Genomic DNA, 12,348 nt, shown 5'->3' with positions numbered 1-12,348 from the left:
ATATATAACCAAAAAATATAATAATATACCGGGATAATCTAGCAAAGCTTTTTTTAAATTCATTGAAAAAGGTGTGCTCGGTTTTTAGTTCTCAGCTTTACTAAAATATGAAGTACTAAAAAAAAAAAAAAAAATGTTTATGAAAAAATATGCTGTGATTTACTTTAAATGTGATCTGAATTTATTGCAATCCTTTTCGGCTTTAATTTCTAAGAATCCTTTTTAATGAAATAAGTAGTTTTACAGTTTAAAGTATGTATTATCTTTGTATAGTTGTGCATTTGTATGGAAGACTTTGGCCAAATACTTTCCAAGAGAAAAGCAATATCACTTTAGTTTATTTATGTATTCGACCAGAAAAACAGGAGTCATATATTTTATTTACACCCTCCAATATACAAAACAATTACCGGTAACAGTGACTGGTGCTGATTCTAACAGCTAATTTGCTTTGCCTTTGGGATGAATAAAATGTTTTCAGCTTGTTTTTGTCTGGATGTTGATTCAACTCCTTTTAATTTTACAGGTTGATTTCTTATCAGTGGAACTTGATTACAGCTGTGCTCTATCTGAAAAGTTTGCTCTTGAGCTAAAGAACTTACAGGTAAGCTTTATATATATATATATATATATATATATATATATATATATATATATGTATTACGTGTATATATATTACATATATACCAAATTGCAGTCTGAGGTATATCATGTTCTTCTGTAGACTTTGAGCGGACACCTTCCCATCCTGATATACAAACTGCTTGTTCATGATTGTTCACATGATGAACAAAAACCTCTTGGAGATTTACTTCATGGTAAGTTTTTACAATCTTGCCAAACTATATACCGGTAATACATGTTGACAGCTGTAAATACTAAGTAACTTTAAATGTGTATATATTAAGGTTTTTTCATGTTAGTCAAAAATGGTTAAAGGATTTACTTAATTACAATTCAGAATCCGTCTAAAGAGTATCTTTGGAATAATAACATTTAAAAAGAAGCAACACATTATTAGTAAAAGACAGACAATAATTGACAACAGTACCATAATCAGAAATTAAGTTTAACATTTTTGTTTTAAAACTGAGATTTTGTAAAAATGTCAGCAATTATAAGATTTTTGTTTTGGATTGTCAAAACACAAATCAAGAAATATACCAACTAATAGTATATGGAGAAGTCCTGTATGGTCTTTGTTCAGTTTAAAAAGTGACAAAGACTCCAACCAGGCTTAGAAGGGAAATCTGTTCTAGATATAATATTATAACTAACATTATAGAGGAGGAGTTAAATCCTTTATGTTGCAATTTTAATCAAATTTCGTCACCTGCACTGTAGCCTCATTAGTAAATTGAACCGGTGTGTTAAGGAAAACAAAAGTAAAGAAGGAAAAAAACAATAACTCACAATTCAAGAAATGTGCATGTCTGGATTTATCTTGATTTACTGATATGATTAAATTAAGTGTTGATTATTCTCTCTTCAACAGTCTTAAGCGGTGATGGTTTAAATATTATTGGATGTGACATGAAGGATGTGCTAATCAATCTTGAAATGCAAAATGTCCCTGTCAGGTAAGACGTTTAGTTTATGTAAAACAAATTTAGATTCAACAAATGGTTTTTGATTCTTATTCATATTTTATATCGCTATTCTTCTCAAAGATATGCAGCACCTTTCAAGACCATTAAGAAGTTAGATCACAGTTATGAGAAGACCTTGCAGAAGCCAGAACCACAAACACCTCAAGAGAGAGAGACTTTCCTTACTAAAGCATTCCCTGCGAGCTTCCAATGGGCCACATCATCAGAATCTTTTAAGGTTGAAGGCGCATGGGCTGCAGACGGGAAGGGAGAGACAATCTGGGATCGTTTTGGTCATGAAAACCAGGCCTTTAATAATCATACTGTTGACACTGCATGTGACAGTTACAGAAAGGTTGATGTAGATGTCTACCTCCTGCGAGGCCTTGGAGTCAACACCTACCAATTTTCCATCTCCTGGGCCCGTGTTTTCCCCTCCGGTTATAGAGCCAGCATGTCAAATGAAGGGGTTCTCTACTATAACAATTTGATCAATGCTCTTGTGGAGTCTGGCATTCGGCCTGTTGCCACTCTCTACCATTGGGATCTACCTCAAGCTATGCAAGACGAGGGTGGATGGACCAAAGATTTCATTGTTGAAGCTTTTAAGGACTATGCCGACTTCTGCTTCAGCCAATTTGGAGACAGGGTCAAGGACTGGAACACATTCAGCAGCCCCTGGGTGGTGAGCCATGCAGGGTATGGCACTGGTGAGCATGCTCCTGGAGTTAAAGACTATGTTACTGCCTCTTATCAGGTAAATCTAGCTGTAACAATATTATACAACATTTTTAAACTCTGAATAAAATGTATATTAGCTAATACTGCTCCATTTTGTCTTACTGTTCCAGGTTACTCATAATATACTGAAATCCCATGCAGAGGCCTGGCATGTCTACAATGATAAATACAGAGGACCACAGGGAGGGAAAGTGGGCATTGCATTAAACTCAGACTGGGCTCAACCAGGTGACCCCATGAAACCTGAAGATGTGGCAGCTGCAGAGCGCTACCTTGAGTTTATGCTAGGCTGGTTTGCCCATCCCATATTCATAGATGGGGATTATTCTCAAGTTCTTAAAACTCAGATCGAAAAGAAAAAAACTGATTGTACAGGATCTGTGCCAGCAGTACTTCCAACTTTTACTGCTGAAGAGAAGGCGAGGATAAAGGGAACCTCTGACTTTTTCGGTTTAAACCACTACACTTCACGTTTGGTTAGCAGCAGCGTAGGTGGATGCGTCCCTGGTCCTCAGGGAGTTGGAGACTTCCGGGCATACGTAGACCCCTCATGGCCCACTACAGCATCAGACTGGATCGTCTCATTGCCATCAGGATTACGATCACTTTTAGCATACATTAAAAATAAATATCTGACAACTCATAATGTGCCCATTTACATAACTGGGAATGGCATGCCAACAGAATACAGTGGAGACCCCCTCAATGACACCAGTAGAATAGATTACTTGAGTGGTTACATCAATGAAGCCCTAAAAGGTTAGTGTCATTGTTTTTGTGGCAATGTGTGGCATCTTTTCAGCAGATTTAAAAGATATATAAATGTGCTATGTGTTTTCTGCTGATATTTTCCAGCAATTACAGACGATGGAGTGGATGTACAGCGATTCACAGTGCAATCGTTTATGGATGGATTTGAGGGAAAACAAGGGTACAGTGAAAGATTTGGACTTCTCCATGTTAACTTTGAAGATAGTTCCAGGCCGAGATCACCAAAACAATCAGCATACTTCTATGCTCAGATCATTGAACAAAATGGTTTTGTTTCACGTAAAAAAGTTAATGAAGTCTTTGAGGGCTTGAAAATATCACAAGCCCCCCGTCTCCCCCCGCTGCCGCCTTCAGAGGTTCCCTCAGCATCGAAGATTGTCTGGGAAAAATTTACACCACAGAAAAAATTTGATAGACAAATGTATCACTATGGAAATTTCTCAGAAGACTTCTTGTGGGGCGTTTCGTCTTCTGCATACCAAATTGAGGGTGGATGGAATGTTGATGGTAAAGGCCCTAGTGTGTGGGATACATTTACTCAAAGGCCAGGTAGTGGTATTCCTGAAGATGGTGTTGGAAATATTGCGTGTGACAGCTACAACAGACTTGATGAAGACCTATACATGCTGCGAGCTATGAATGTAAAATCATACAGATTTTCTTTGTCATGGTCCAGAATCTTTCCCAATGGTAGGCGTGCATCCCTGAACCAGAAGGGTGTTGACTATTATAACAGACTTATTAATGGCCTCTTGGCTCTTAAAATCACCCCAATGGTCACAATTTATCACTGGGACCTCCCACAAGCTTTACAAGATGAGGGTGGATGGGAGAAAGCGGAGATGATTGATATCTTTAATGATTATTGTGACTTTTGCTTCGCCACCTTTGGTGATAGAGTGAAATTCTGGATGACAATGAATGATCCTCAAGGGATTGCATGGCTAGGATATGGGACTGGAAAAATCCCCCCAAACATTAAGAAGCCAGGAACAGCCCCATACCAAGTTGCACACAACCTAATAAAAGCTCATGCCACAGCATACCACACATACGATGACAAATACCGTTCTTCACAAAAGGGAGTAGTATCAATTGCCCTCAATGCAGAATGGGTTGAACCTAAAGATATCACTGTCCCTCGTGAAATTACTGCTGCTGACCGCGCAATGCAGTTCCAGGTGGGCTGGTTTGCCCACCCAATTTTCAAAAATGGTGACTATCCAGAAGCCATGAAAGCTCAAGTTTTAGTGAAAAGCGAACTCCAGGGTCTGTCAGAGTCAAGACTTCCTTCTTTCACAGAGGAGGAGAAGAACTTAATTAAAGGAACTGCAGACATGTTTTGTGTTAATCACTACACCACCAGAATAGTTACCCATATTACAGGTGATATTACTACAGCGTCCTATCAAAATGACTGGGACTATTCAGAGGAGGAGATTGTTGATCAACCAACTACACCAATTGGATTCACAAGAGCAGTATCATTTGGCATAAGGAGGCTTCTAAATTGGATTAAGGAAGAATATGGAGATCCAGATATTTATGTCACTGAAAATTCAGTCTCCACTCCAAGGGACTGGGCTTGGGATGAGATTGACCGAGTCTTTTTTCACAAAACCTACATTGATGAGGCTCTTAAAGGTACACTAATATAAACAAAGTATCAGACAAAAATATATTTTGTGTTTTGCAGTAACTTGATAATTTATAACTAATATGTATTTTATATATTTATCTCAACAGCCTATGAACTCGATGGAGTCAAGGTAAAAGGCTATGCAACCTATCTAATGGATTCATTTCAGTTTCTTTATGGCTACATCTTTGGGTTTGGGCTACACCACGTAGACTTTAATAATCCAAACCGACCTAGATCACCGAAGTTTTCAGCACATGCTTACTACAACATTGTGAAGAATAATGGTTTTCCACGAACTGAAGATGAAACAATGTTATATGGACAGTTCAAGGAGGGTATGTTTTGGAGTAGTGCAACAGCATCATACCAGGTAAATATAAATGTCTATTGTTTATTGTCAAATAACAGTCAAAAATTTACTTCAGCAGGTAAAATTCCCAGGTTTAGACATTTGTATTCAGATGGTTTCAACAAGTTGTTTGATCATAGCTTCTCTCTTTGTTTTGAGTGTTGCCTAGATTTCCATTACCAGTTTCTAGGCAATGATTTGTAAGCTTTGACCAGCTAGTAGTATTTTAATTCATCTCTAGGTAATTGATGGCATTCCAAGTGCTATTTTCTAGATTTTCCTCTTTCAGCTAGGATTGAATTTGACAGTAAATATTAGGAACAGACAAGTTCATCGACATTGATGTTAAAAAGGGTGTATTATTATTTTGAGCCATATTCAGAAAGTTAAAGTCAAAGTTAATATTTAAATGTGATCCACAGGATCCTGTTTGAGTTAAATGTGAGGTCAAAACTGATTACTGTCAGGTTGGGTGGAGATTTGAGAGAAGGACCCAAATGCAGAGACTGAAGCTGAAAGTTGTTTCCAAATGCAGAGACTGAAGCTGAAAGTGGTTTCCAAATGCAGAGACTGAAGGTGGTTTCTTGCAGATTTATTCATCCAAAAAAGGCAACAGAGGCAAAAATCCAAAAACATAAATCCTCAGGATCCACAAAAATACAGAAAACCAGAAAGCTCAGATGAAGGGGAAGAAATAATGACAAACCAGAAAACACTGACTGAGCAAGAGCTGCATATATCAGAGAGAGAAACAAAGACCAGGCTAATGAGCAGATTGGTAACAGTTGTGAACAGATAAATCTAGAAGGGAGCTAGGGAAAAAGTAGACTAGCAAGATACCTAGGAACTCAAATACAATAAAAAATACCTGGAATAACACAAAATCGAAATAAAGCAAATGAAATTCAAAGATAAACAGAACCAAAACAATGACAGTTACTGTTCACATCAGTCTTGTTTTTTATTACCTGAAGTATGTGCTCCAGATACCAAAAACCTTTCCTTTCCATAAGAATATTTTTTTGTAAGTTAAACCAGAGGGATAAAATTAAAAATTTTACTTACATTGAGTCCCAGAGCACCATTTCCTTCACAAAATGTTGTTTTGATTTGGCATTTTCAATATTCAATAAAAATGCAAAGAAAACAAACGTTCTAAAAGAACTTCCTGGGGTTCTTTTGGAATAAAAATATGTGGAGAAAAAGAAGGAAGATTTTTAGATTTTCTTTTGGTTAATTGCACTTTTTAGGATTTTATTTAGTTAAAATAGACTTATTCCACACAAATGATTAAAATATGGAATTATAGGGTTGTAATGATGTGTTATATATTAAAATGCTTCAAAAAATTGCTCTACATTCCATTTAAAAATGTAATATACCCTCGTCAATCTGTTCTATGGTAAGTACTAAAGGTTTAAACAGATATAAATTACAAGTTAGGTTTTTTATGTCTTAATCTTTGTTTATCACCTCTAACTCAAGAAAAGCTCATATAATCACAATTATTAGAAAAGTACACATAACCTAATTTACCTATTTCCAGATTGAAGGGGCATGGAGAGAAGATGGAAAAGGTCTCAGCATTTGGGACAAATTTACACACACTCCTGGAAAAATATCACAGCATGACACTGGAGACTTTGCATGTAACAGTTACAATAAGCTGGATGATGACATTGCAGCACTGAAGAAACTCCAGGTGTCTCACTATCGATTCTCTATATCCTGGCCGAGGGTGATGCCTGATGGTACTACCAAATATATCAATCAGGCTGGCCTTGATTACTATAATAAAGTGGTGGATGCCCTCATTGCTGCAAATATTCAGCCTCAAGTATGTTTTTCTTTTTCTGGGAAAGAAATTGGTGAAGGAAAAGTGCTTTTGACTTTTTTACTGACTGTTTTCTTTTGGGTCAGGTCACTTTGTACCACTGGGATCTCCCACAAGCTCTACAGGATGTTGGAGGTTGGGAAAATGAGACTATCATTGAAAGATTCAAAGACTACGCAGATGTCATGTTTAAGAATCTTGGTCCAAAAGTGAAACTTTGGATCACTTTCAATGAGCCGTTCATAATAACAGTTTTAGGCCATGTCCAAGGAGCACATGCCCCAGGTATGCAAGATGTTCTTAACTGGAAAAAAAGTTTCTGCTGAGTGTTTGAACTGAGTGTGTCAAGGCCTTTTCTCAGGGAATATCTTCTAAGGATGAAAATATCTGCACTTATCAACAGAAGCTTTGGATCCATTTTTTGCAAGAAAATCATCATCCAAAATTACATTTTTTTATATTTCCAGGTTTTAGTGACCGACCAGATACTCTGCCATACATTGTAAGTCATAATATCATTAAGTCGCATGCGGAGGCATGGCATGTGTACAATGACAAATATCGAGCCTCACAAAATGGAAAGGTCGCCATCACTGTAAACTCAGACTGGGCAGAGCCCAGGAATCCCTACAAACAAGAGGACTATGAGGCTGCACGAAGTGTGGTTGAGGTAAGTATTCTTATAATTAACACAAAAACCTTATGTGACCTTGTCACTTAATAATACTGTGTGTTATTCTGTACAGTTTTATCTTGGCTGGTATGTCCATCCCATCTTTAATGGTGACTACAGCCCGCATGTGAAGAGATCTGTCCTAGAACAAAGTCTTGCAGGAGGTTTGACAAAATCCAGGTAAAATACTTGGGTTAATTTAGATTATGCTCTCCTGTTTATTGAATAATCTCCATGCAAGTTATTTTTTCCTCTGAATACACCCACTGAAGTTTTCTGTCTCACATAGTCTGCTTGAATTTTTCTCTTTAAGGCTGCCTGAGTTTACTCCTGAGGAAATTAAAAGAATTAATGGCACTTATGATTATTTTGGATTAAACCATTACTGCAGTGTGTTGGCATTCCCTGTCGACTTTGGAACAACTCAGCACTATGAGGCAGACAGGTGAGGTTCTTGGCTTTACTGTAAAACTGTTTCAAAAGCCACCTTCATGTTGAAATAATGTATATACTGTATATATATATATTTTTTCCAAATATTTCTAAAATTGTCCATGTTTTTTTTTTGGTTTAAGCTCATAACTATTTATCTTTCACAGGGGTGTGGTTGTTATTAGTGATCGTACCTGGATAGAATCAGGTTCCAGTTGGCTCAAGATGACACCATTTGGCCTCCGCAGATTGCTTAGATTTATTAAGGAGGAGTACAGAAATCCTCCCATAGTCATTACAGAGAATGGCGTCTCAGAAAATGGGCCAGTTGATCTGAATGACGTTCACAGGAAATACTATTATGAACAGTATATCAACCAGGTGCTAAAAGGTATGACATCAACCTAATTAAATATACAATATTTAAGATCACAGAAACACTATACCTAATTTATTTTATTATTGTTCAGATGCTTGAACCCAGTGATTCAGTTTGTAGGCTTGATTGAGTTTTCTTTCTCATGCAGCTTATTTGATTGATGGTGTGAATATCATTGGCTACACTGCTTGGTCACTGCTGGATAACCTGGAATGGGCGGTTGGCTATACAGAGAGATTTGGACTTTTCTACGTCAATCGTTCAGACCCTGATTTTACTCGAACTCCCAAAGCTTCTGTGTCCTATTACTCTTCGATCATCAGATGCAATGGATTTCCTAACCCAGCAGATGGACCGCATGAGTGTTGGAACCCTAATGCTGAGCCAACGACTGAGCCAACGACTGGGCCAACAACTAAGCCACCAGGTAAGTAATTGGTACTGTTGAAAGTAAATAGGTTCAGTTTTCAGAAAATAACATACAAAGTCTATTATTCATTTAGATTAGCCTTATTAATTAGGATAAACCAAACAACAGAAGTGAGCCCTTTCATTTGCATGTATTGTTTCAAAAATGTATGTTTAGATGAATTTTGTTAACAGCCTAAAAGTTGGTAGTAAAACTTTGTGTATCTTTTTTCCACAGTAACAAAAGAGCCCATTGATAATTTGAACTTCCTGGGGTTGAAGCTTTCTGCCAAAGAAGCTGAGACTGGTTTTAATGTGACATTTGCTTTGCTCATCGTGGCAGTGACTGCTGTGATTTGTTTGTCCATTGGCATCTTCTTAGCTTTAAGAAAGTCCAGAAAATAGGATTTCTAATTATACCTTCAACATCTTAAATGCAGATATTTGAGCATCTGAATATTTCTCAACTCAAGATTTACATTTAAGAATCTAAATCATGAATTGAATACCACCTCCACAAACAAGTTAAAAGCTAACTAATATGTTATAGTAATATACCTGAAAGAAAAAATTGTGTTTATGTAACCAGAAATGTTTTTGTTTAGTGGGTGGTTTCTTGGTATGAGGTTCTCCCTTTGAGAGGCTGAAAGAGGAACCTATTTTTTTTTTTTTTTTTTTTTGTGCTACTGCTTGTAATGTTTGAATATTGTTTGTGCTTCTCTGTTGTACCATATGTTCATAAAAAAAACCCCTAAAAAACCAAAACAGGTTGACAATTACAGTTAAAATCCTAACATATTTTCTTAAAGATCAAATTGAATCTTTAAAAAAACCCTGGTTTTACTAATAATGATTACAAAGTATCATGTGTGGAATGAGATATCTAATGGAACAACACTGTATATGTTTAGTTTCCTAAAATTACTAATTTTTAAGTCTGTAATTTTTAAGAACCCTTGTTGAAAGTCCTTGATTGACATAAAGAGTCAACTGATAACTGGTCTGTATTATTGTCCTTGAAGAGTTGTATTCAATAAAAGTTATTATAAGTTACATTACTTGTGAGTTTTTACTTAAAGCTTTGGTACTGTATTTGCTATAGTTAGATTTGCCCTTTGAGAAAAAGTTGCAATATTTTCTCAATGTTCTTTATCAATTTAGATTCCTTTTTATTATTTTCCCCCTAATTTTACTCCAACTCCTCATAGTCTATCATTAGGCCATGTTTCTAAGTCATTTTGGTCAAATATACTTTTTAAGAAAGCAAAGAATAGATTCATACACTGAACAATAACAAGAAAATTATAATCAAAAAGTATGGCAGATATTAAATTTTTTGAAAAAGAAGCAGTTAGAGATGTTGATATACAGCACATTACCACTGGAACGCAGATTCATAGAAAAAACAACTATCTGATTTTATTTATACCTTACTGATACCACAATACACTGGTTTTAATCCTATTCAATATCTGCATGCTATCCTTAGCTCAGATTATAGTACTGCAGGCCAAAATGTTATAAACCTATTAATATAGGGAGTTTACTTAGGTCTGGTTGCTTTGTTTGCAAATGCAGGTACTAAACAGCTTGATTCTGTTAATAGGGAAGTGGTTTCCAGGAAAAAAACAAATGTTCCCAATGTTCCCCTCGCCAGATTATATCTAACTGGATAAAATTATTCCAGCACTCATATATGTGCGGAAGAGAAACAGTGGCAAAAGGCTTGTTAGACTCTGTCTCCTGCTACAGGAAAGGAGGGGGGCTGGAACAGTAAGATGTTTAGGAAAGAACTTCATTGGCTGAGAGCATTCATATTTTTTTGGAGTAATTGTATTAATTGCTGTCATTCTGTGATAGGTTGAAAATTCTTGAAGATGTGACTATGGCAGCTGTTAATTAAAAGGAATTTTACCGTTTGGCACATAAGAGATGACTGGTGTTGAATATGTGTCTCCCACAATAGCAAACAACAGGATCAGTCATGCAGACGATACTCAGCTTTACATTACAATGTCACAAGGTGAATATGAACCCATCAGAAAGTTGGCTAGATGCATTCTAGACTAATGTCCAGGGAGGAGCTAGAAAAACTAATTCATGCATTTATCTTTAGTAGAATTGATTGCTGCCATTGTCTTTATAATGTAGGTTTGCTCAAAAAGTCCATCAGACAGCTGCAGCTGATTCAAATCGCTGCTACCTGTGTTCTCACTAAAACTAAGAAAGTAGAACACATCAGCCCAGTTCTGAAGTCCTTAAACTTGCTCCCTGTAGCTCAGAAAATAAACTTTAAGGCTGTTTTCAGACATGTTTAATGTGCACCTTAGTGTGACTCCGAGTGCTAGAATGAAACACTGTTTAATTTTTCAGGTAGTGGAGTTTTTGTCACTCTGGATCAAACAACGCATGACAAACTGTAGAAATTCTGAGCCACTGTTCAAAAAGTAGGAAAAAAAATGTATCAACTTTCATGATGGAAACTCAGGTGCACTGATTGTTGGCAAAAGGAAATGAAGAAGGGCTGTGGCGACAGATCTCAGACTTCAGTCAGTGCAGGTTGGACAGGACACCTCTAATGTCATCACCCTAAGGCTCCCCTCAGGCCTGTAGTCCTTACTGCAGCCTTGATAAAGGTAAGCAGTAGTGATAATGTAAACATACTGTATGACTTTGTAGTTACAGTTCCAACATTCAGCTTTTTTTTTTTATATTCCCATTTTATATAACATTCAGCAGTCTAATGGCAGTGGGGAAGAAACTGTTCTGGAATCTGCTGGACCTGCATCAGATGCTTCGAAGTCTCTTTCCAGAGGGCAGGAGGGAGAACAGTCCATGTTGGGGGTGTGAGGGGTCATTTATAATGTTCACGCAGCGCTGGAATGAAATGTCTTTAATGGAGGGAAGAGGAGCCCCGATGATCCTCTCTGCTGTTCTACCACTCTTCTCACTTTCTTACAGTCTGAGGCACTGCAGCCTCCACACCACACAGTGAGACAGCTGGTCAGAACGCTCTCTATGGTGCTTCTGTAGAAGGTGGTGAGATGGGTGGGGGCAGGTGGGCTCTCCTCATCCTCGGCAAGACATGCAAGTACATGCGCTTTTTTGCCCTTTTGATCAGTGAGGTGGTGTTTACAGTCCAGTTGAGGGTGTCTGTAATGTGCACCCCCAGGAATTTGGTGCTGCTGACCACCTCTGCAGCTGAGCTGTTGTTGAGCAGTGGAGCATGGTTAGGGCAGTTCTTCCTAAAGTCAACAATGATCTCCTTCATGTTCTCCATGTTCAGGATCAGGCAGTTATCTCTGCACCAGCCCACCGGCTGCTCTGCTTCCTCTCTGTAGTTCTGTTCGTTGTCGTCTCTGATGAGGCCAACCCCCATGGTGTCGTCTGCAAACTTCACGATGTGATTGGTGATGAACCTGGGGACACAGTCATATGTCATCAGGGTGAACAGAAGGGGACTCAGGACACAGCTCTGAGGGGAGCCTGTGCTTAGGATGATAACATCAGAGGCGTTCTGTCCAACCTGG

General features: G+C 37.6%; 1 protein-coding gene across 1 annotated transcript; it reads left to right on the top strand.

Annotated features, from left to right (window-relative positions):
* The first annotated feature begins 728 nt into the window (after positions 1 to 728).
* On the top strand, positions 729 to 9,227 carry LOC107091024 (lactase-phlorizin hydrolase-like). Its single transcript, XM_015384722.1, has 14 exons — positions 729 to 818; positions 1,496 to 1,580; positions 1,671 to 2,346; positions 2,441 to 3,089; positions 3,186 to 4,745; positions 4,848 to 5,113; positions 6,639 to 6,929; positions 7,013 to 7,211; positions 7,394 to 7,596; positions 7,673 to 7,779; positions 7,913 to 8,044; positions 8,199 to 8,422; positions 8,559 to 8,837; positions 9,057 to 9,227. Exons 2-14 carry the CDS (start codon positions 1,534 to 1,536, stop codon positions 9,221 to 9,223), a joined length of 4,800 nt encoding a protein of 1,599 aa, XP_015240208.1. The 5' UTR covers positions 729 to 818; positions 1,496 to 1,533; the 3' UTR covers positions 9,224 to 9,227.
* Positions 9,228 to 12,348: the final 3,121 nt, after the last annotated feature.

The sequence above is a fragment of the Cyprinodon variegatus genome, unplaced genomic scaffold, assembly GCF_000732505.1.
Source record: "Cyprinodon variegatus isolate N-32 unplaced genomic scaffold, C_variegatus-1.0 Scaffold321, whole genome shotgun sequence".
Taxonomy (NCBI): domain Eukaryota; kingdom Metazoa; phylum Chordata; class Actinopteri; order Cyprinodontiformes; family Cyprinodontidae; genus Cyprinodon; species Cyprinodon variegatus.
This window is presented reverse-complemented; position numbering and strand designations above follow the sequence as displayed.

Excerpts from the sequence above, each read along its gene's own strand:
- LOC107091024 (XM_015384722.1), top strand. The coding sequence starts at position 1,534 with ATGAAGGATGTGCTAATCAATCTTGAAATGCAAAATGTCCCTGTCAG. Across the intron at positions 2,347-2,440 it reads ATGTTACTGCCTCTTATCAG|GTTACTCATAATATACTGAA; the intron begins GTAAATCTAGCT and ends TTACTGTTCCAG. Across the intron at positions 5,114-6,638 it reads GTGCAACAGCATCATACCAG|ATTGAAGGGGCATGGAGAGA; the intron begins GTAAATATAAAT and ends ACCTATTTCCAG.